This window comes from Microtus pennsylvanicus, chromosome 10 (genome assembly GCF_037038515.1).
Source record: "Microtus pennsylvanicus isolate mMicPen1 chromosome 10, mMicPen1.hap1, whole genome shotgun sequence".
NCBI lineage: Eukaryota > Metazoa > Chordata > Mammalia > Rodentia > Cricetidae > Microtus > Microtus pennsylvanicus.
The window spans coordinates 33460625-33482824 of NC_134588.1; the positions used below are offsets into that span (position 1 = coordinate 33460625).

General features: G+C 41.5%; 1 protein-coding gene across 1 annotated transcript; it reads left to right on the forward strand.

The window, feature by feature from the left end:
* Positions 1-2726: 2726 nt before the first annotated feature.
* Atp6v1g3 (ATPase H+ transporting V1 subunit G3) lies at positions 2727-17698 on the forward strand. Its single transcript, XM_075987423.1, has 5 exons — positions 2727-2808; positions 6996-7004; positions 9839-9847; positions 13273-13373; positions 17525-17698. The coding sequence occupies exons 1-5, from the start codon at positions 2727-2729 to the stop codon at positions 17696-17698; spliced, it is 375 nt and encodes a 124-aa protein (XP_075843538.1).
* Positions 17699-22200: the final 4502 nt, after the last annotated feature.

The window sequence follows — 22200 nt, forward strand, 5'->3', positions numbered from 1 at the left end:
GTATCCACAGGCTTCCACAGGGCATCCACAGGCACCCACAGTCATCCATAGTCATCCACGGGCATCCACGGGCATCCATGGGCATCCACAGGCTTCCACAGGGCATCCACGGGCACCCACAGTCATCCACGGGCACCCACAGTCATCCACGGGCATCCACAGTCATCCACGGGCATCCACAGTCATCCACGGGCATCCACAGTCATCCACAGTCATCCACAGGCATCCACGGGCATCCACGGGCATCCACCGTCATCCACGGGCATCCACAGTCATCCACGGGCATCCACCGTCATCCACGGGCATCCACCGTCATCCACGGGCATCCACAGGCATCCACGGGCACCCACAGTCATTCACGGGCATCCACAGTCATCCACAGGCATCCACAGTCATCCATGGGCATCCACAGGGCATCCACAGGCATCCACAGGTAGGTGCCATTGTGATGAGCAAATACATGGTGCAGAAATGAGAGAGACAGAGAGAGAGAGAGAGAGAGAGAGAGAGGCAGAACGGTTCACGTGCTGTGGAAAGTGGCAGAACTGAAGAAGAGAAGGCGGTGAGTAAAGGCTGATATGAGTGGCCTGCTTGCCACCACCCGGCGCTATGGTGATGACGTCCATGCCCAGGCTGCTGCCAACGGTCCTGTTTGCGTAGATGGTCCTATAGCAGCCAGGGTCTGAGTTGATGTTCATGATTTCAGTAACCACTGAAGGCCATGCTCATGGACAGGGTCAGGTCAGCCACCTGAGACCATGTTTTGTGTCCAAGGGCCATGCTACCCCTGGGGCCATACTGATCTGTGTGCCACCAGGGTCATGTGATGTCTGTCCTTAGCTACAGCAGAGAGTCATGTCTCGATCTGTGACCCTCCTGCTGCTAGGTTCTGTGTCGATGTCCATAGTGTGTGTTAGTACAGGGAGCCACAGGAAACATGCTTGTTAAGTCTGAGGGTTGTGCCCCACCCTTCACTGGCCCTGGGATAACCGATTCTACCGCTCGTGAGCACTGCAGCAAGAGAGCTGGCTCCACCCCCTCCTGGGAGAGCTGGAGCCTCTCACTTGGGAGATATAGTCACACGCCATCACATGGGCATGGGAAAGCTGACCCCAATGATATGACCATAGGAAAGCTGACTCTATGCCTCACCTGATGTGGGCAGTCCCCGCGGCCTAGATTGACCAACCCAGGACCACATCCTGGACCTTGTGTTGACCCACCCTGGCATCTACCCCATCTATGACCTGCTGGAGTGTGAAAAGGGACTATCCTTCAGAAAGACAGTCTTAGCTGCAGGAGCTCCATGACTCAGGTCAACCGCAGGATGTGTGAGGAGGAGTTTCAGTGAGGGTCCAGTGATAATGGTGTGCCTGAAGCCAGAGGCCCTGAATCAGACCAATGACTCAATGAACAGTTGTGGGCTGTGGGCAGGGATGATTAGACAAAAGGGTGTACTGCGTGACACCACAGCTCCCAAAGCCACTAGGACAATGAAGAAGTGTTGAAAGGCAGGAAAGACAAGGAGAAAGTGGTTTTCTTGTTTGGTTTGTTGTTGTTTTTTTTTTTTTATTTTAATTAATTGGGGGAGAGAGGTCTCTTTTCGGAAGGATGCTGCAGAGGGGTGAGGGGTGGATATAGAGTGACTGGGAAGTAAATGGGACTGGGGTACATGTTGTAAAATTCCCAAAGAATCAATAATTGGGATATGTATGTAACAATAATGAAAAAATAACATTAAAAGGTTTACCTCTCAGTTTGTTTTAAATTTGTTTTCAAACCCAAGAGCCTATTGAAAGAAATTGACCCTGACAGACCAGGTGTTACTTATGAAGCCAAAGGCCATGAAAAGCCAATCTGTAGATCATAGTATGAGTTAAAAAGAAATTTACCCCTCCTTTCCAATAAAAGTAGGGGATACATACAAATATTATATTACATTCTTTTCCATGAGTGGCTTTCTCATTTGTCCATTACTTTACAGAATCAGATGAATTATGAGGGCACCATTGTGCATTGTCCATAGGCATACATAGACACCAAGTAATGGAAAAGGCAGTGCTTAAATTAGTCTCAAGTGTGTGTGGTATAATTTCTCTTATTGTTGGTTTAGACACTGTAGTAAGATCCGCAACAAAGCATTGCAAGAGAACCACACAATATGCCCCATTTGCTCTTTCTGTCCTGTCACCTGAGGCCTAGGACAGGAGGAGAATAGAGCTCCCCCAACAAAGCCAGAAATTTTTCCTTTTGCAAAGAAGGAAAATCTTTTTTCCTCAAGCAAATAATTCCTCAAGCAGAGACAGATAAAGGCCTGAGGCAAGTATTACAGACACAAGGAGCTTGGGAAAGGTTGCAGCCTGAAAGGTATTTCAGCAGTAACTCAGTATTTATGGGCATATAATGGGCTAGCATACCGAAAAATGTCTCTCCCATTTCTTTGTAAGTAAACTGAACAACCCATTGGAGTTACCTTGCTTATACAGAGGTGAAGTCAGAGACCAAATGAATTGTCAACTTCTTGGGGTGACTAACTTGTTTTTCTGGATTCTTCCTTGGGCTCACCTTGGCACACAACTCGCTAGTCCAACCAGGCAAGTTTGAAACAGACAGCTAAGTGTTCACTGTTGGCAAAACAAGCCGAGTTGTGGGGTAATCCATTAGAGGATAAAAGGGCCTGTGTGTCCCAGCTTCCACAGAAGTCACCTTCCTTGGAGCAAGACACCATGACCAGCCAGTCTCAGGGGATCCAACAGCTCCTGCAGGCAGAGAAAAGGGCCAAGGACAAGCTGGAGGAAGCAAAGAAGAGTAAGTGTCCCCTGTGAGGGGTTGGTTGGAAATTTACAGAGGAATGAAGGAGAGGACGGTGGGCTTCTTTTTCAGGCAGACCTGCGTTTAAAGTGTGACGTCACCACTTCCCCGTGAAAGCTTACGACAGTCTCAGGGACCACCCAGCCCCCTGTTCCACACTGCCACCACAGGGATGGGGCTCTGTTAGTGTGGACGTTTTTGAAAGGCCGTGTTATAAGAGTATAACTCCAGGTTAATAAAGTTAGGGATGTGGACTTAACCCTGCCTCTGCATCTTCTCTTACACCCCCACACCTCAGTTTGCACAATACTGGGAAATGACTAAGAGACAGGCAACTTTCAGTTCAAGTCCATCACTAGACAGTAGCCAGAGCAAATTACCGATGCTTTCTTACCAGTCATTTACAGTTTCATTAAATTGGGATAAATTTTAATAGCTTGTTCTCCCTCTCCGGGTAGCTTTTACATCCTAACATTTTTAAATGTGTTTCTACTTTATTCTCCTTCTTACCACACATCTTAATCATACATCTGTGTGGTTGCACGTAAGTGTCTTCAAGAAACGTGTTTTCTTCCTCCTCTCATTGACTTTCACAGTATCTATAAGGCGTTATTAACATTATTCCTATTTTATGAGTGCAAAAAAATTAGGAAAAATGATTTGCTCAATATTTTAAAAATTGAGAATATAGTGTCGGTGGCCATGCTGTCTTTATTTTGTTTACTCTTTCATCACAATCTTTGTGGAAAGAGGGGAGATGACACTAAATGGCATTTTACAGCATACTCAGGGTCACCCAGAGAAGACATGGAGCAGACAAGGGTTGGCTCGGGTCCAAGTGTGCAGGCAGCTCTAAATGATGCAGAACTGAAAGTCTGAATAATTTTTCTACAAGACCTACTTCCTGAACCCTGGTTGCCTCAGTCAAGATTTATGTTTTTCCAGGATTTTAGCTAATATCATTTGCTATCTAATGTATAACAATCTGAAGAGCCATTCATCTTCATCATGAATTTTCCTGCTGTGTCTGCAAATAGATTCAAAATCCGACGCGGAGGGACCTACTATGTCTCTAAAATGTGGCTTATGGAACTTTCTGGAAGACAGAAAGGAAGCAGATAGGCAGTGTTGGTTCGATCCTCCGATATGAACAGTGGCAGTAAAGCCATTTCCCGTCCTTAGGGTGAACTGGTTTCTGAACACTCACCCATGTGACCCCTAACCACTAAAGTGAAGACTCAAGTGGGGTTGACAGCAAAGGCAGGGAAGGAGGAAGTGCTGTGAAACCATTGCTGACATCTCTACATCCTTTTCCTATGACAAAACCATGCTTGCAATCACAAGACGGCATGAATGCAGTAATTCTGCAGAAAGCCAAACAGTCTAGAACCTACCAATTTAAGCAGTCTAGAAAATTCTCATGTCCTGAATTCAAATTACTCTACTCACATTTAAAACATTTGGAAAATCAAAATATTATAAGATACAAAGGTTATGTTGTCTATGCTTGAAGGATGTACTGGGCACATGCCTGACCAATATTTTTCTGTGATTCCAATAAATCTAGCCACCTCACTCTCTATTAAAAGTGTTTAAAGAAGAAATGTTACTAATTATGCAAGTTGCTTATAGGTGAGCTCCACTAAGGGCATTGTGCCTTTGAGTTCATAATGAAGATAGACAAAGCCCAACTTCCTTCTCTTTCCACAGTGAACATGCTGACCTTGGGTAACTACTTCTCAGAAACCATATTAAAGTAGATATTTATTATCTGTGCTCCAAACAGCCATTTTATTACCAGTCAGCTTCCTCTCTCTCTCTCTCCTCTCTCTCTCTCTCTCTCTCTCTCTCTCTCTCTCTCTCTCTCTCTCTCTCTCTCTGTGTGTGTGTGTATGTGTGCGTGTACACAAATTTATTTTATATACTATCTCTTAGCTCATGAATATCTGAGCCAATAATCAGCTAATAATTAATAATAATGAACTAATCAGCTTAGAATAGTAAATAGCTCAATTTTTAAGACATTTGAAAAACGTTCTGGCTCTCGGCACTGGTGAGCTAAGATTTGCAGGGCATGTAGGCGTGTCCTGTTTGTGTCAGGAAGAGGCCTAGGGCCAGTTTGCTCCCAACATGGTTTTCCCTCTCTCTGTCAGCAGGTGGCAGTTTCTGGACAGCAATACCCGCCTTACTCGGTTTTTACGTGATCTGTGGCAAAGAGAAATGCCACTTTATACACTTGGTATGTTGACCCTCCCCTCAACCCCTCCAGTTGGCTGAGAGTGTTTGTGCTGCTCACTAGTTCTAAGCCCTGCTGATGTAGGCTCATGAGTAGACTTGCATTCTTCCTTATTGAACGGCTTGGTGAGCTAAATGCTAAGTGAATGCCGATTCCAATGAGGCAAAGGATCGGCAGACACATATAGCCACCATATTAACAAACACATAGACTTCTTTCGTTTCCACAAAATTGTTCATCTGAAAATGTGATGTATAGGAAGAATAGAAATTCGGAGTAAGGATGATAAAGGATCACCTGTTTTTTAAATCCATTTATTCGAAAGCCAAAATCTCAGGAAGTTACATCAGTGAGGTGGGGGAGTAACCACTTACGAAACTGTAACAGAGACGAGGGAGGGAAGGAGAGAGGGAGGAAGAGGGGAGTAGGAAATACAGACCCTCCTACAAAGAAAAGTAATTAGCATAGTTTGCTGTTTTATGAAAAGCCAAGAGCAAAGAGGTGGTGGTGTGTATGTTATACTGGAAAAATCTTACCTAGCCCATCAAGGAGGGCTTCCTGAGATCCAAGCAGAGCTGATACCTAATAGAGTGCATGAACACTTGGAGGGGACAGATAAAGGACAGTGGAAATAATGCACCAGCAGGGATTCTCCCAAAGTTGGTTAGGCCTGTAGCAGCCAGCTCTCAAGGCTCTCACTGGTGACCAGAGATGGTCTGAGGAGAGCAGGTGGGGCTGCAGACCAGGTGGAAAAGCCTGGTTATGAGGCAACAGAGAAAAAAATCCATCCACTCGAGCGAAACATCCATGTTTCTTCATATAAATTATTTTGCATCTCTGAGCTTCAGTTGTTAAAAATAATAGACATTGTAAGGCTAAATTTGTCTCTATAATCTGATTAGTAACCAAAATATTTGAAGAAGAAAAATCTGTGTGTGACTGGCTGTACACTGAATATATGGTATTACTGTTCTTAATACCCAGTCGTAAGGTGTAGTGATAATATGATGTGATTATGTTCTTTGGACTCTTTTGAGAAGCCCGCCACCCAGCTCCCAAATGAAACACATGTGGAGGCTTATTCTTAGGTATAACCATGACGTTAGCTTAGCTTGTTTCTTGCCAGCTTTTCTTAATTTAAACTATCCCGTCTACCTTTTGGCTCTGGGCTCTTCCTTTTCTCTTCTGTGAATCTTACTCTTACTCTATAAATTGCTGTGCAGCTGGATGGCTGGCACCTTATGCCCTCCTCCTTCTCGGCTCCCTCTCCAAACCCCTTCTCCCAGTTTTCTCCTCCCCAGCATTCTCTCTGCCTGCCAGCCCTGTCTGTCCTTTCTCCTGCCTCACTATTGGCCATTCAGATCTTGAGTAGATCATCAGGTGCTCGAGACAGACACAGTATCACAGCTTCACAGAGCTAATCAAACACAACATCAACAAAAGTAACACACCTTAAAGTGATATTCCCAGCAGTAAGGCCCCCACACATTCTCACCTGCGAAGCATCGTGGCACTTGTCAAGGGACTGACAGGCTTACTGTACTTTGTTGTAAGTGGAGTCAGCGTTCTCTCTATATGTTGTTCTTCATTAATCAAAACAGAAGCAGTATGTTGCTCCAAGACAAGCTACCCTTTTACAAGAGGATCTCATAGATTTGCCCAGGAAGTCCAGATCTGGGCACTGAGCTGAGGCTTGCTTCACTCAGAATTAAATTAAAAATTCAAGGTATCAGCATTAACATGAGTGCAGGAGACTGGTCCTTCTCTGAATTACATGGTGTTTGGTGAGGTTTTCTCTCTTGCAAATGAGAATCTCCAGAGTTCCATGTGGGGGTGGTTCTTTTGAAATGTTCACATGTGTGAAGCTCAACATCACCCAAGGAGCCTGTATGTTTAAACCATCTTAGAGCATTTCAAACACTTCAGTCACCTTCTTTTTAAGCTATAGAGAATGGTAGTGTTCTCCGGCATCATAGGATGCACACCAAAAACTATGATAATTTAAATATTCACATCAGGATATGAGAAATCCTGAAAAAGCAAGAAGTTGAAAACTTCCCTGGAGCTACAGATGGTTAGAATGAGTAAAGAACACACCCCCTAGCTCTCTACCAAGCTCAGTCCTTTTTTCCTGGAGCTACCCCGCCTGTTACAAATACAACTTCTGCTTCTGAATGTCTTCATAGCCCCCAGCAGGTCACCCCCTCACCTGACTGTGCCCACTTCCTCTGTCTCAGAATAGTTCCGTGAACAATACCACCTCGTGACGTGGTCCTGAGTAACTGTGCCAGCACAAATGAGCTGATATTTCATTCTTATTCCTCCAAAGAGGAAGCAGGATTGCCTTTCTAAGAGCATCAAGGTGCTGCTCTTCATGCGTGGGATCTTCTGTCCTTTGTGTTTACCACTGAATCATTTTGATGAAAACCGTACTCAGGAAACAGCCCTGCTTTCGTCTTAGCCAACATCAGCTCACACAGTTCTTCCGTGTTGTTCTTGTGGGTCTGTCACCGGTCAGTGCTTGGAAGGCAACAAATCACTCATTTGTTTCCAAATCTGAAGAGAATCAGGTTATTGGAACAAGCTCCTTTTTTAAAAAATAAAATCTTCACTCTGCAGCTAGGTATTTTGGTTCGTGATTACATGACTTTTAATAAAATAATAAATATAATAAATAATAAATAAATAAAATAATAAAATATAAAATTTCATGGTCCCGTCTTCTATACTTTGCAGGCCTGTAAATATGGCTCCTTGCTTTATAATCCACCTTCTAACAGAGTATTTGTTGAGTGTATTGTGCTCTCCCAGCTTTGAGTGGGTCATATAAAGCTACAGAACATTTGTGTCTAGTCACAGCATTTGCTTATATTTAATCCTATATTTATGCAGTTTTCTTAATAATTTTAAAGCAGAAAATACAACCAAAAGAACAGTACATTGAGACATCGAGGACCATAGATGCTAACGGAAAGAATCAGATGCAGCCTTGGTAGCGATCATGGTCACCAAAGATGGTGTTGTTCTTTGTTTTGTTTTGTTTTGTTTCTCTTCTTGGTGACTTGTTTGTTTTTCATTGTTTTTTAACAATCGTGAAAAATAATAGCATTCTTTAAAGCAAGAAGGGTTTATTATCAAATTAATGAGGCCCCCAACCCAAGAATGTTTTTCTAGGTAGAATCACTCTTCCTTAGCACATCATACTTCCTACATACCCACCTCAGGACTCACTGGGCTGGTGTCCCTTCTACAAGGATGAGGGTTTTCCTTAGGTAACCATTTGTCTTATCCCTATGCTCACTTGCCATTTCATCCACGAAACCTCATCTATATTTACTGCAACCTGTCACAATTTCTCTCTATCCTTAGGTTCCTTTATTCTCCTTACGCTCAACAGAGCTGTCACGTTGTGTACATATTGTCTACTCTCTGTCTCCTGGATTGCCTTTAGAACACAGACTGACAACAAGGTTTGTGACTTACCACTGCTTTACCTGAAGATCTAGACTAGTGCATGACACCCTAGATACATAGCAACACCGATTGACCGGGTGACTCACTCCAATTCCCTACAGTGTCTACACTCTTAGTCCTACCCTTCTCTTTTCTTTTTCCTTACTTATCTACCATATGCCATGATTTGAAGATTAAATGTTGGTATTTCCTCACTTTAAAACCATAGCCCTAGCCAGGCAGTGGTGGTGCACACCGTTAAGCCCAGCAGCCTGGAGGCAGAGGTAGATAGACCTCTGTGATTCTGAAGCCAGCCTGGTCTACAAGAGCTACAGGACAGACACCAAAGCTACACAGAGAAACTCTGCCTCAAAACACTAACCAACCAACCAAAAAAACAAACAAAAAACCATAGCCCTCTTTTCACCCCATATACTCTCCTTTGATTTCAGCCCGAATATCATTGCCTCAACTAGCACATACAAACATGGGTATGACTGACATGCAAATCTTCTTCCCTTCTACTCTTTCCTCCCAAGATGCAGACTTTGCTGTCCAACTGTATTCTGCTTATCAGTCCTTGGATATCCTCAGGGACACCTTCCGAAGGCTCCCTGTGACAACCCAGGACCTGTCCTCACATCAGTGTGTCTCACTAAACGTAGTCAGAACCATTACACTGCTGCATTTTGCTTAGCACTTCCTTAATATTATTTGCTAACATCCAAGATGGCTCTATGTCGTAGATGATTACTTCTGTCTGGATGAGAGCAGACACTCAGAAATTCTAAGTGACTGGCTCATAGTTTCAATTCCTTTTGTGCTGTCTTTTGTATGATACCCACTATGTAATTCTTATTTCTTGCTAAGCTGATAAAAAGAAACCCCAGTTTCCTCTTACAGAAAATGACAGTCCAAGCAGCAGAGAGTTGGCTTGATGCCTTCCGTTCTTATTTGGATCAGAGGACACACAGTCCGCCCTAGGCCTGCCACTAAGGAGTCTGCCTCTGAGCATTGCCTTCCATCTCCTACCCCAAACCACTTTTAACTAGCCCAGGCTAATTCATTTTTATTCTTTCCCCAAACATCGGAAGATCACTCCGAATACTTCTAACCTCCCTTTTCTGCTTCAGAAAAGAGCATTACAGATGACCTCTAAGTAATGATCGATTAAATGCCGACCAGGTTTGTCTGCACAGCAGGTCATACATATAAGACTGACTGACTTTATTCAGGTGAAGTTATTTACAATGTCTCTCACATTATCTCAGAACTGCCCTTTTGTTTTTTTTCCAACTCCCATATTTCCAGTTCCCAATTGCCTGTCCATCCTTACAGCTGCCCAGGGTCGCTCCACAGTTATTCTGAAGCTCTCCCAACAATCTTCTTGTAGTCCATGATATAGCTGTCTTTTTAGACCCCTGACTGATTCAAGTGAGCCTAAAGATACAGGATGATGGAGTGAGGTTAGGGATAAGTCCCTGTGTTCCATAAGCTGAAGGTTAGAAGTTTCGCTCTTTAAATCTGATTTTTCAGTGTTTGCAGAGCAGATAAAAATAGGGTCTATGTGTTATTATTTTTCCTAGTAGGATCTTGTATATTATTTAAGAATGCTCTTCTTGGAAGCTGGGGCAGGATGTACATATTTTCAGACTATCTTGAATTAATACCACCTTTTCCAGGCAAGGACTACATGTGATATGCACTTGTTCGTTCTCTGTGTCTGGCTTTTTGCCTATTTATAGAGGAGGTAGTCAAGAATCACTGAACAAATAATGGGAGACTAAAGGAAATCCATCCCTTCTGGAACTACTCTGTAGTATCTTTTTAAATATTACTTAAAATCATGATGAATACAAAGAATACATTTTCTAAACCCAAAACCAGAACTCTTGGCTTTATAAGTCCACATATCCTTATACGTATTATGAGTGCATAAAATCAACTGTTATATAAAAATCCAGATTATCCCATGTAGTCACCCCTATGGTTGACACAGAATATATTGGGAATAAAAACCAATATGAACTTCTTTTGGTTCGCAGTAACTTTGTTTTAATGCTTAAGAAATCGGCATATTTTCAGATGTTGGCACTCTTCCCATGCACAGAGAGACGTGAGCTAGAAGTTAATATGAGTGGATTTGATGCATGCATTTCGCTTCACCTCTAACGAAACCATCGGCTTTAGGCTTCCATTTCTTCCACTGGGTTAAATCAGGAATAGCATGTGCAGGCTCTCACACAGCGGCAGCTGCTGAGTCTACCCAGAAAATTGCTGCGCCAGCAGTGATTTCCCGCGGCTCTCCTCTGTAATTGAATGAGAACCAGCAGGTGACTGGTGCCATGACAGAGGAATCACAGACAGGCTCCAAGCTTGTCACTGTGTGGTGGAACCTCTTAGGGCAGTGCTGGATTCTGCTCAGGGGTAGGGCACACACAGCCTTTCCTTTTGTTATATTTTTTTAAAAAAATATGTACTAGAGTCATAACTTTGAAATCAGTCTTTTTTTATGGGATTAAGATGGGGGGAAAATGTTTTACCCCATTCATTTTGTGAGGTAACTATGTATACAAGTCATTATCACTAAGAAAATACCAAGGTATTTTGTGTTTTTGTCTTGATGTTAATGACAAGATGTGACAAGAGAACCTCTGTGCATAGGGTGTGTTTATTGCCATGAAATACATAGAGCCACAATGTCCTGAAGCATCCGAGTATACAATTGGCAGCAAGCACTAAGTACATAGGCAGAAGGAAAGCATTGCTGTTAGTGTTGCATTAAGCTTTAAAGCATCATGACAGTGGTAGATTCCATCGGACTTTGTCTTTCAAGAAAGCGAATATAAAGCTAATCATCTATTCTGAACAAGCGTTCCCTAGTCCCACCCAACTGAATCTGTCTTTATCCTAAACACATTTTCAGTGACCTACTGAAACAACTCGTGCCCAGCCAGGAGAGAAATTGAGAAGCAATCTGCACCTGGCACAAATGCTACAAAGATACAGGTGACAGATAAATGTTTATATCAAGACATTTTCTGCTTGTTGTTCCAGTGAGGCAATTCAAGAGGTAAAGGCTCTTATATGGAGGACTGGATTTGAGTTTGAGCCCACAGAAAGATGTAAGGAAAGAACGCACTCTGCAGAGTGAGTGGTCTTCTGATGTCCACACGTGTCTTGGCATGAGCACACACTGTCATATCCACCTACGTACACACACACACACACACACACACTAGTAATAATGATAATTTAAAATGCTTTAAATCCCTTCTTGCTGCTTAGTGAGAATTACTTATCTGTACAGTGTCACACTTAACAAAATTTGTAGCTTAAACTTGAGATTTGATCAGAACATAAACAGTTCAAATAAGTCAAGAATACAGTGCCTTAAATGACACTGAATGGCAATAGATTGCAGGAGAAGAAATAATAAGGTTCAGAGTTTATCTTTAAAGTTTCAATGCTATAGAGTATTCATGCCTCTCCCCTAGAAAGTGGAGGCTGCTGGGGACACAGCAACCATTATGATCAGACTGTCCTCAAACATACATCTTGTGCTTGACTAATGATGCCGACCGTTGTGTTTGTTTACGACTTTCATCTTACCTTGTCTTGTGGCTTAAGGCTTACACCTTTACTCTTAATAAAAAGAAAGGGGGTACTTAGCTAAATCTCCCAACCATTAAAAACAATTGGTTTTACAGCCTCTTTCAAGTCCCTCTCAGAGAAAGCTACTATAAGAAAAACTACTTTGATGTGTTGTGGGGCTTAATCAGACATTCTAGAGCAGCAAACGGGAAAGAAAAAAAATCCCAATAAAATGCCTTAAAAATTGAAAGTCATTTGATAGAGTCTGAGCTGCAGTCTGCGGCGATTTTGGAGGACTGCCAGCACTAAATAGAATCCAGTTGGTGTGGACTGAAGGATGCCTGGCAACCAGTCAGGACAGAAAAAACGGACCAAATCATGTCTTTCTTGAGTAAGTGGCAGCCGAAAGCTGTTCCCTGGCTGTTACTACTGTGAGTCTATGGGTAGATCATTTATTTTAACATGTAAGTGACATCTAAGTGTGAAAGAAAGTTGTTACACATTGCTCTAAAGGACCCAATTGATGGAAAGAAAAGAAAAAATTGAATATTATTTTAATGAGGTTGGACATAGTAGAAATATATATATGGGGGACTATATAAATATGGGATATATATTATATATATGAGAGGGGATTCATCAATATAAAAATATGGGACATGGGATACATATATGTATGTATATATATACGTATGAGCAGGGATTCATCAATGTGCTTTAAAATAAAAGTCATTTGCTGGGAGCAAAATTAGTATTCTTTAGAAGATAAATTTTATTTAATGGTTAAGCTATATATCCAGCCCAAATATTTATTTTATTATTTTTACAATGCATTAATGTGTGTATGCCTGTGCACATGATGTGCACACTCACGGAGTTACAGGCTGGTCTGAGCCACTAGAAATGGGAGCTGGGCGATGTCCTACAAGAGCAGTGCTAGCTCTGAGCTGAATGCTTCTGGGGTGGTGGTGCACACCTATAATCCCAACACTCAGGTGGCAGAGGAAGGCAGATCTTTGTGAGTTTGAGGCCATTCTGGTCTACAAAGCAAGTCCCAGGCCAGCTAGGACTACATAGTGAGACCTTGCATCAAAAGAAAAAAGAATGTTTTTCCATCATTTGCACTGCTGTAAGTGGTAAAAAGGAAATCTGTTGCTTCTGCTGCTGTGAATTCTCAGGGAAAGGGAGGCGACTGAAGCAAGCTAAGGAAGAAGCTGTGGCCGAGACTGACCAGTACAGACTGCAGATGGAGAAGGCGTTCCGCTTAAAGCAGTCCAAGGTGAGCAAGTGGCCAGCGCTGACTTCCCAGTGCTTGGATCAGGAGTTCCTGCATGTAAGGATTGAGGCAGAAGACTAGAACAATCTGCAGGGATTAAGTGGACACAGTCTAGCCGAGGTTGAACATAGAAGCAAATCTTAAAGAAATGAGTTACTAATTTCTCTTTCATGCATTTTTTGGCATATAAGAAGGGCACTCGGCTTGTCTGATGTATGATGGGTATTCACGTTCATTTCATCAAATACACATCTGAAAGGATCAGTTGAAGTATTCTTACCTCAGGAATGCATGTTGTGTGGATTGATTTTAAATAACAGGGTCTGTGACTGATGTTCAGGCTAAGACGCAGAATGAATTTGTTCGGTCAGCTCTCCTTCAGCAGATACATGTAAATACCCACCCTAGCTCTCTGGTGCAGCACACAACTGGTTAATTCCGGTCTCAGGAGATGGAAGTAAGAGGCTGGAGCTCACAGTATCCTGACCCTGTTTCAAAAGCTAAGAAAGCCCCTGGGATTTTCTCATTATTCCTTGCAAGCAGATGCAATAATTTAGTGATTTTTCATTTAAATTAAAAAAAAAAAGCCTGGCTTTAAAAAAAATACTGTTGTTTTTGTAAGTGTATGAAGTTTGTAGTAAAAGGTAAGTACATGATGGGACTGGAGAGATGGCTCAATATTCAAGATTCTTCCTGCCCTTCCAGAGGGCCTGGCTTCAATTCCCAGCATTCATATCTGGCAGTTCAAACCACTGGCAACTTCAGCTCCAGGAGATCCAACACGTTGTTCTGGCCTCTGCATGTATATACACATACCCATATAAGTAAATAACAATAAAATAATAAAAAATGAGAGCATTATATTTTCAGAAAGGCCACCATGTCATGTTGCAAATTGATCTAAAAAAATCATTAAGCTCTATTTATCAAAGCAAAGTTTATGTAATACACTTTGCCCCATTAAAATATAAATATAATATTATTCAGAAGGCTGCCACTGCAAAATGAAGCACAAAAGTTTAAAAATTCACTTACAGCTATTTTTTAAAACAATGAGAAATACATAAAAACTCACAGAGATTCAAAAATTGAACACAATTGTCAAAATTTTAAAAAATCTTTTCTCAATAAGTTTTTTGTTCAAATAATTTTCCTTGTTAGTCTAAGAATATACTCAGCTATGTTCTTAGAGTGTTTTCCTAGCAGGAGTTAGGCCTTGAGCTCAATTCTCAGCACACGCACACACGCATGCCCACACACATATACATCTTTGCATACAGCGGATCAGTCAGAAAAATTAATTTTTCCTGTCAGTGTTTAGAAACCAAAATTCTAAATTCTTTCTTAACCATACATGTAAATATAGCCCTCGTGATTGGTTCTTATATTCTCTGTATATTTTTAAACTTTTCTTTTCTAATTGTACTGACTTTTTTCTTCTTAGGGAAACAAAGAATCCCAATTCTGCGGGGCCTTCATTCATTCTATTCTTGGGCTTCGTAACCCTCTTCTGCTTTGGCATTCTCATCTTTCTTTATCCATGGTCAATGTTAGCCTTTTTTCCTTACACTCCATCTAAAAAGCTCTTTTAAAAATAATGTAAAACAATTTTTCTTTGATGTTTTTGCATAGCATTCATCACTGTATGATATATTATATATTTGCATTTATTGTGGTTGTCCCCCATTCTTTCTCAACCATAAGTCTAAGAAATTGTGGATTCTTTGTTGTGTTCTTTTGCTTCCCTTGATTTCCTACTACTGCTGCATAGTGGATATTCAATAGACCCTCGCTGAACTAACAAATCAGTAAGCATTTCCCTGTGTCCTTATCCTTGCTAGCTAAGCCTGTCATAAGAATAACACACTAGAACAGAGGATGGCCTTCGCCAACTACAGCCAGCTTTGCTTGTCTTCTGTAGGTGCTCCCAAAATGACCGCTACACCTCATTGTTAAGAAAAAACAAAACTGACTATAAATTTAGAAAGTGCTTGGTTTGAAGCTCGTTGAGTCTCTTTTCCTGGGAAGGAGTCAACTCCATGTAACCCCGACTGGAAGTTTGCTCTCTGCTTTGGACAGTAATCAAAACTCCTCATCACCCAAGGCAGTTTACAGTCCAGTGATCAAAGGCACACATACAGAAGTAGCTAGAGCCTTGCTAAGTCAAGCGTCGTAGAAACCCATCATTGCAGATCTTCCTTGGCATGGTCTCCTGGGGTCAGCACCTTGTTCTACCCCTTCACCTGGAATATTTAAATTACAGAGGAAAGAATCAAGTGTTGAACACTCTTAACACCAGCATCAATGCAAGGCTGTCAGAAAGGTTTGAAAATGGGCACACAGAAGGTCAGTAACAACCCTCTTAGCCTACATGTATCAACGCATGCTATGGAATGACCAACTTCCGTTTTTATAAAATGCCCCCAAATGCTCAGGCTTTGGGCAATGTGAGCTCCAGAACAGGGGAACTGAGTTATTTGCAATACCTGGGGAGGCTCTCACTTGAGTAATATGTACTGAGCATAGGCAATAGTTTGACAAGTATTTTCCTTTCAATTTTTTTTACCGCATAAGACTTTTAATTAAATCTTTGTTTCATTTTGTAGACTCCAACACTGGATTTAGAATTTAAAATATGCATGTTGTGGAACTGTTCTGTTAAGTAGTTCTCAAATATTTTTACCATGGAATTGACTCTGTGCACATGTACTTTGTGCACACTCTGTTATCCTCATCCCTTTTAGGTAAGGTTGTCTTGGTTCTCAGGGGCTGCAGCTTCTCAAAACCACACGCTTCGATTTATTCTCCTGGTGTCTAGAATATAAACAGAGAAGAACTTGAACCCAGCAGCTGGGGTTGTGTTTCGTGCCAAACACGGGAACCAGGAAGGTTCTAGACTCTAAAGTCAAAGTGACCTAAGAACTCTACAACAGAAGTCACTGATGCATACCTGGGGTTGCATCAAATGCACAGCTTCTAAAACAGAAAGGAAGCAGAAACCCTCAATAGCGATCCTTAACGGATCCATGTTTAAGAAGGATCAAACAGAGATGTATCATATGCATGCAGCCCTGTGTTCAATCCACAGAACCCACAGGTGGAGCATAGTGATGCAGGGGCTGTAATTCCAGCTCTAAAGAGGAGGAGGTCAGAGGACAAAGAGGTCAAGGTCATTATCAGCAACAGGGTGAGCTTGAGGCAAATGTGGGTCACATGAGAGCCATCCCCAAAAAGAAGAGGAGGGAGACAAGGAAGTAGAGGAGTAAGAAGAAGAGGAAGACAAGGATGAGAGGTTGAGCTTAGAGAGATGAATTATGAGCGAACCGTTAACTTTTAGGAAAGAATGATTCTCCCAGTGTTTCGCTGCACCCTTCCTTTACATTGACCCTGTTCTTTGTTACATTATATTTTAGATAAATAATGATTTGATGAAGATGCTAACAGAATGGGGGATGAAAAATGAAAGGAAACACTGATAAATAAATAGCAATCAATAATATTTCAGTGTGTCTAAAATTTAAAGGTGACTAAATAAACAAGCATATTTAACCTGAAATAAACCAGTTCATGCTAAAATTTTCAATTTTATACTTGATATTCTACATATTTCATAGATATCTACGTGTGAATTACCTTAGGCAACATGTTTTGTCTACATCTTCCTTAAAAAATATAATTTTTGCTCTGTAAAATCAGGGAAACATGGGTTTAATGCTATCTTTCTACTCTACTTTCAAGGATTAGAATTCAGAAAATTAAATAATGGAAATTATTGCAAATGCTTTCAATTTGATGTAAAAAGCATTGCAAGGCATAATAAAGATTAGAAACCTGAATGCAGTCTGTGGACAGAGCCCACTATGTTTTTAGGGATGTTCATCCTCCATAACCAGGGTCTTCGTAATCTTGCCTGTTCCCAGAAGAAAGAATTCTCTCTCTCTCTCTCTCTCTCTCTCTCTCTCTCTCTCTCTCTCTCTCTCTCTCTCTCTCTGTGTGTGTGTGTGTGTGTGTGTGTGTGTCTGTCTCTCTCTCTCTCACACACACACACACTCACACCGTAGAACAACCATTAAAAATATGATGACGTTTATAAAATAATTCAACTATTTTCATCCGACATATGGTAAAATACATCTCATCTTCTGCTCTCGTAGATAATGGGCTCTCAGAGCCACCTAGCAGATGAAATAGAAGAGCAAACACTAGAGAAGATAAAAGAGTTGAACAGGAGCTACAGCGCATGCATGGAGAGTGTGATGAATCAGTTGCTGAGCATGGTGTGCAGCCTGCAAGCAGAAGTTCACGTGAACTACAGAGCCACCGACTGAACGCTCTTCATGCGTCCAAGCAGATAGTGTGGAGGACGTGTTCTCTCACTATGAAGGGATGGGAATTGTGCACCTGAAGCTTACTGGACACCAACAAACTTTCATGTCACATGTCTCATGAATGGCACTAAATTAAAGAATAAATATCACTGTGTCATCTCTCCTGGCAGTAGGTGTGCCTGGCATTTAATATGAAGCAAGTTAAGAAAGGGAGGAACTTGATTTTTGACACGTGAGCAGAAAACAATCACCAGAGCCTTCTTAAGGTGTATTTTCACACTTCTTTTCGTTGGCTTAGGAGATGGTCTATTATTGATTTTTAAAAGGAGAACATAATTGTGATCCTTATAGACATCTAAAATGAATATGCCAAGACTTTAATTAATCAGTCAATGAGAAAAACCGTAAGATCTCATTATTAGTTCAAAAAAAACCATTTCTAAGATCATTGTGGGAACAGAGACAGAAAGAAATAATGTTACAGGTTGCCTTAGAAGAAATGAATTCCATCATTGTTATATTTACCTAACTACAAGCACCATAATGTTATTCTCTTTTAAGGACATTTTTAAAAAAAGATGATTCTGAAAAACTGATAATATGATAGTATAAGATACCTGGACAAGGGGCTGGAGAGATGGCTCAGTGGTTAAGAGCATTGCCTGCTCTTCCAAAAGGTTCTGAGTTCAATTCCCAGCAACCACATGGTGGCTCACAACCATCTGTAATAAGGTCTGGTGCCCGCTTCTGGCCTGCGGACACACACACAGACAAAATATTGTATACATAATAGATAGATAGATAGATAGATAGATAGATAGATAGATAGATAGATAGATAGATAGATAGATAGATAGAGACCTGGACAAATTTTTTAGTTTGTAAAGAAGTGAACCTCAAACATAATGGATTAATTTGCCCTTGTGGTGATCTCTGTATTAAATGAGCTGAATCCCTGAGAGCTAGGTACTTTGTCAGTTCAATGTATAAGTTACCTTAGTTCTAGGTGTAGAGGAAGTGGTAATTCTCTTCTCATAATAGCCATTAGAGCCTCAGAATTTTATGAGTTGCCTGGGAAAAGATGGTACCAGGACATCACCCTAGAAGTGTGACACCTGGGTCCAGTCCCTTCACCTGCTGCAAAGCTCCCTCCCAGGAAGGCTTCTGAATACACACCACTGAGGATATTGGATGCTGGAAGTACTGCATTTTGCTTTTGATTTTAGACAAGCTCTCTCTATATCGCTCTGTAGACCTGGTGTGCCTTCTGAGTCCTGGAACTACGATATGCAGCATTCCTTTCACTAACATTGGATCTTCAAACACTATATGTAAACAAGTTTTCATTCCAGTGCAATCAGACGTTAGTAAACCTTATTATCATTTTACACATTTTAGATCTCAGAAACATTCAACTTTATATTCAAGTTTGATAAGCAGGAGGAAATTGAAATTCCATGTCATTCCTTAGTTTTCCAACTTTATGAATAAGGAAAACCAATCTAGTTTGTTTCTGGGCTTTATGTGATAGATTTTTCCATTATAATAAAAAAATAACTTATTCCTTAATAAACAGAAAAGTCCAAAACATTTCAAAGAAGCTGTCTCCATTATCTCCCTTTTGGGGAATTTCCTCTTCACCTTAGATTTGGAGGCCCCAATTATGGAGGTGGGGAGGGAGGAGAGAGAGTGGGGGGTAGACATATGAAGTGAGGAGAGCTGCCCCTTTGAAAAGCCATGAAGTGAACACCACTGAGCATAGATTATGGCTTGCCTTACATGGTGAGATTTAGTTTTCTGTCTCATCTCATGAAAACCAAAAAGTCGTCCATGTGGACGCTTAAGTACACTATTCTAAACACAAGCTAACAAATTTCTGAGCCTACACAAGCTTGTTTGAGACCTAAGCACGTTAGGAGCAGATCCACGTGTGCACACGATTTTCTCACGAGTGAGACAGTGTCCCACGGAGAAGGAAGAGATGAGAACCGGTTGTTGGCAAGCTGCATCTGTCCTGAGTGTGCCTATTGCTCCACACGTCCCACAGGCAAGCCACCCACTGTCCCCATACCCAAGGTTTTTCCAGCCGAGAGAATTATGCAGAACTAGCAATCTCTCCAAAGAACTTTACTATTTGATTCCAATTATGAAGCTATACCGTTTTTTAAGTGGTATTAACTTCATACAGCTTTCCCCTTTCACTACTTGTAGTGTTTGCTAATTTCTCGACGCCCCCTGTCAATCTGAGATACTCTACTGCCAGAAGTGCTAACCCCAGCATCCTGGACTCTTAAGTAGCTCACATATTTTTATATTCAAAAACAGTTTCATATCTCTGTTACTGAATGACTCATTTCCCAGAACTCTCACATTCTCACAGATGGTACAGCTGCCAAGTTTTACTTTATTTGCATATGAAAGATTTCATATATCTCAGAGATAACCCACTTTGCTGAAAGCCTTTCCAGTCGCAGCAAAAAGCCTCACTTTTGAACGTGTACTTATCTTAAAAAGACTTTTCTGTTCACACAGTTCTTCAGAGAGAAATGAATACCCCTAAGCATATTTTAATTCTTCTCCATTCTTGTCGGGATCTTTTGTGCACACGCTACAAAATGGAAACGGGCCCCTCCTGAGTTCTTGCTCATCTTCACTACACCTGAAGACAAAACTCTGCTATTTGCCAACCTGGAGATAAATATAAAGATCACAATATTTTCCTCCATATTAGCAAACACACACAAAGCCAAGAATTAGGCAGATGGTGATTCCTGTATGGAATGTCAGAACCGGGGAGGACTGGGAAGTAGGCTTGGACTACATAGTGAGACTGCTCCTCCAAAAAAAACGTAAGAGCCAAAACCTGTCATTGGTTAGCCACCGCTAAAGCACTCTAATGAGAAATAAAGTAGTAGACTGATGTTGGTTGAGTATGCAAAGCCAAAGCCTTAGCTTATCCTAGGTCATTCTAGAACTAGCCCAGCCATGTTCAGCAAAGCCGCATACTAACTGAATTAAGCACCCAGAAGATCCATAAGATCCTGATTGGTAATCAATAGCTATTTACTGGGTTTTATCAAACAGGGCAGGGTGTGTTGGCTGTCTTGACTGCTGCTCAATTTTCAAGTAAAACACAGCCTATGTGTGACTCAGAACAATATACCCTCAGCAAAAGAACAATGGAAGTTGGGAACAGCGGTCATGGATGACCAGGAAAGTACAAAATTATCAGAGAAATAGTGTCGCCATGCGAGGGTGACGTATCAGGTACACCTGGGTGGACTTAGACTATGACTACCACAGGAATGGGAAATCTTAAATCATATTCATAAACCAGTTGAAATTCAGGGTCCTATTTCACATAAAGAGTAGAGAGAGGCAAGTTCGTAGAAATAGAATTCTTCAGAGGTGGGAGACTCATAGGATTCAGATCACAAGTGTAGTGGCCTCACACACAGATTGGGACACATTCACTAACAGGAAATCCACTGTGGGTACGGACTGATGAACCACTGGCTCAGAAGCTTAGCAGGAGGAAGACGAGAAAGTTGGTGCTGGATCTGGAGTTTTCAAATGCATTGTGGGTGAAAGGATATCTGAGAGAGAATGGAACCTTCAAAAGGGGCATGAGAAGAAGTCCTATTGAGAACTCAGGAAGGTGATTATGATAGTTCCATAACAGGATCACCAGCAGTGTTGATCGCGTACACAAAGAGAAACGCCGTTCTTTTTCCTCCACTAATTGTCATCATGATTTGATCCTGCATCTGGAGTGGAGCCAAAGTCATGCTTTTGAAGAGAGGTTGTAGTCTCCAGTGACGGTCACGGAAAGGCGGATATTCTGTCTGCTTCCACCTCTAGACTCACCCATGAGGACCGCAGGTCAACAATACTTCAGCCTTCAGACCAAGCTAGAATTCTTCACAACAGGACACCAAACTCATTGTCCTTAATGAAAAGGAAATTGTATTACTAGAAGTCATGTGATAGAACAAAATACATATAAATACACAGATCTTGAAAAGTAATGGTTGTGCCTTCTCAGCTCCCACTGACTCTGCACAGCTCTCCTACTTCCGGTTCACAGATCCATACTCTCTTGACATTACATAGATGTCCTTACCAGAGCAAGAAGGTACTAGTGCAATGCATTTTCTTTCTTCAAGAAGTGACAAGAAGTATTTACTAATGACTTAAGCAGCTCAGAGGTCTTGCAACATGTGCATATTAGTTACTCATTGACCGTCAGTTATTTAACTGAATTTGTTGAACCCTGCCCTATCATGTATCTGCTCTATCCTATATCTTGTATTCTTCATCCCACCACTCCAGTGACTTGTGTTTCCAATAGTTTAAAATCAGGTAGACTCTGAATGCACTGAGTTCCTAGTCTCCTCGGATCAACTGAATGCCTGTTTTGCTACTGTAAGCAGAAGGAATATTTATTATACTTGTTGCTGAAGAAGAAAAGTGACACAAGCTGGACCAGAATGTCTGGATTC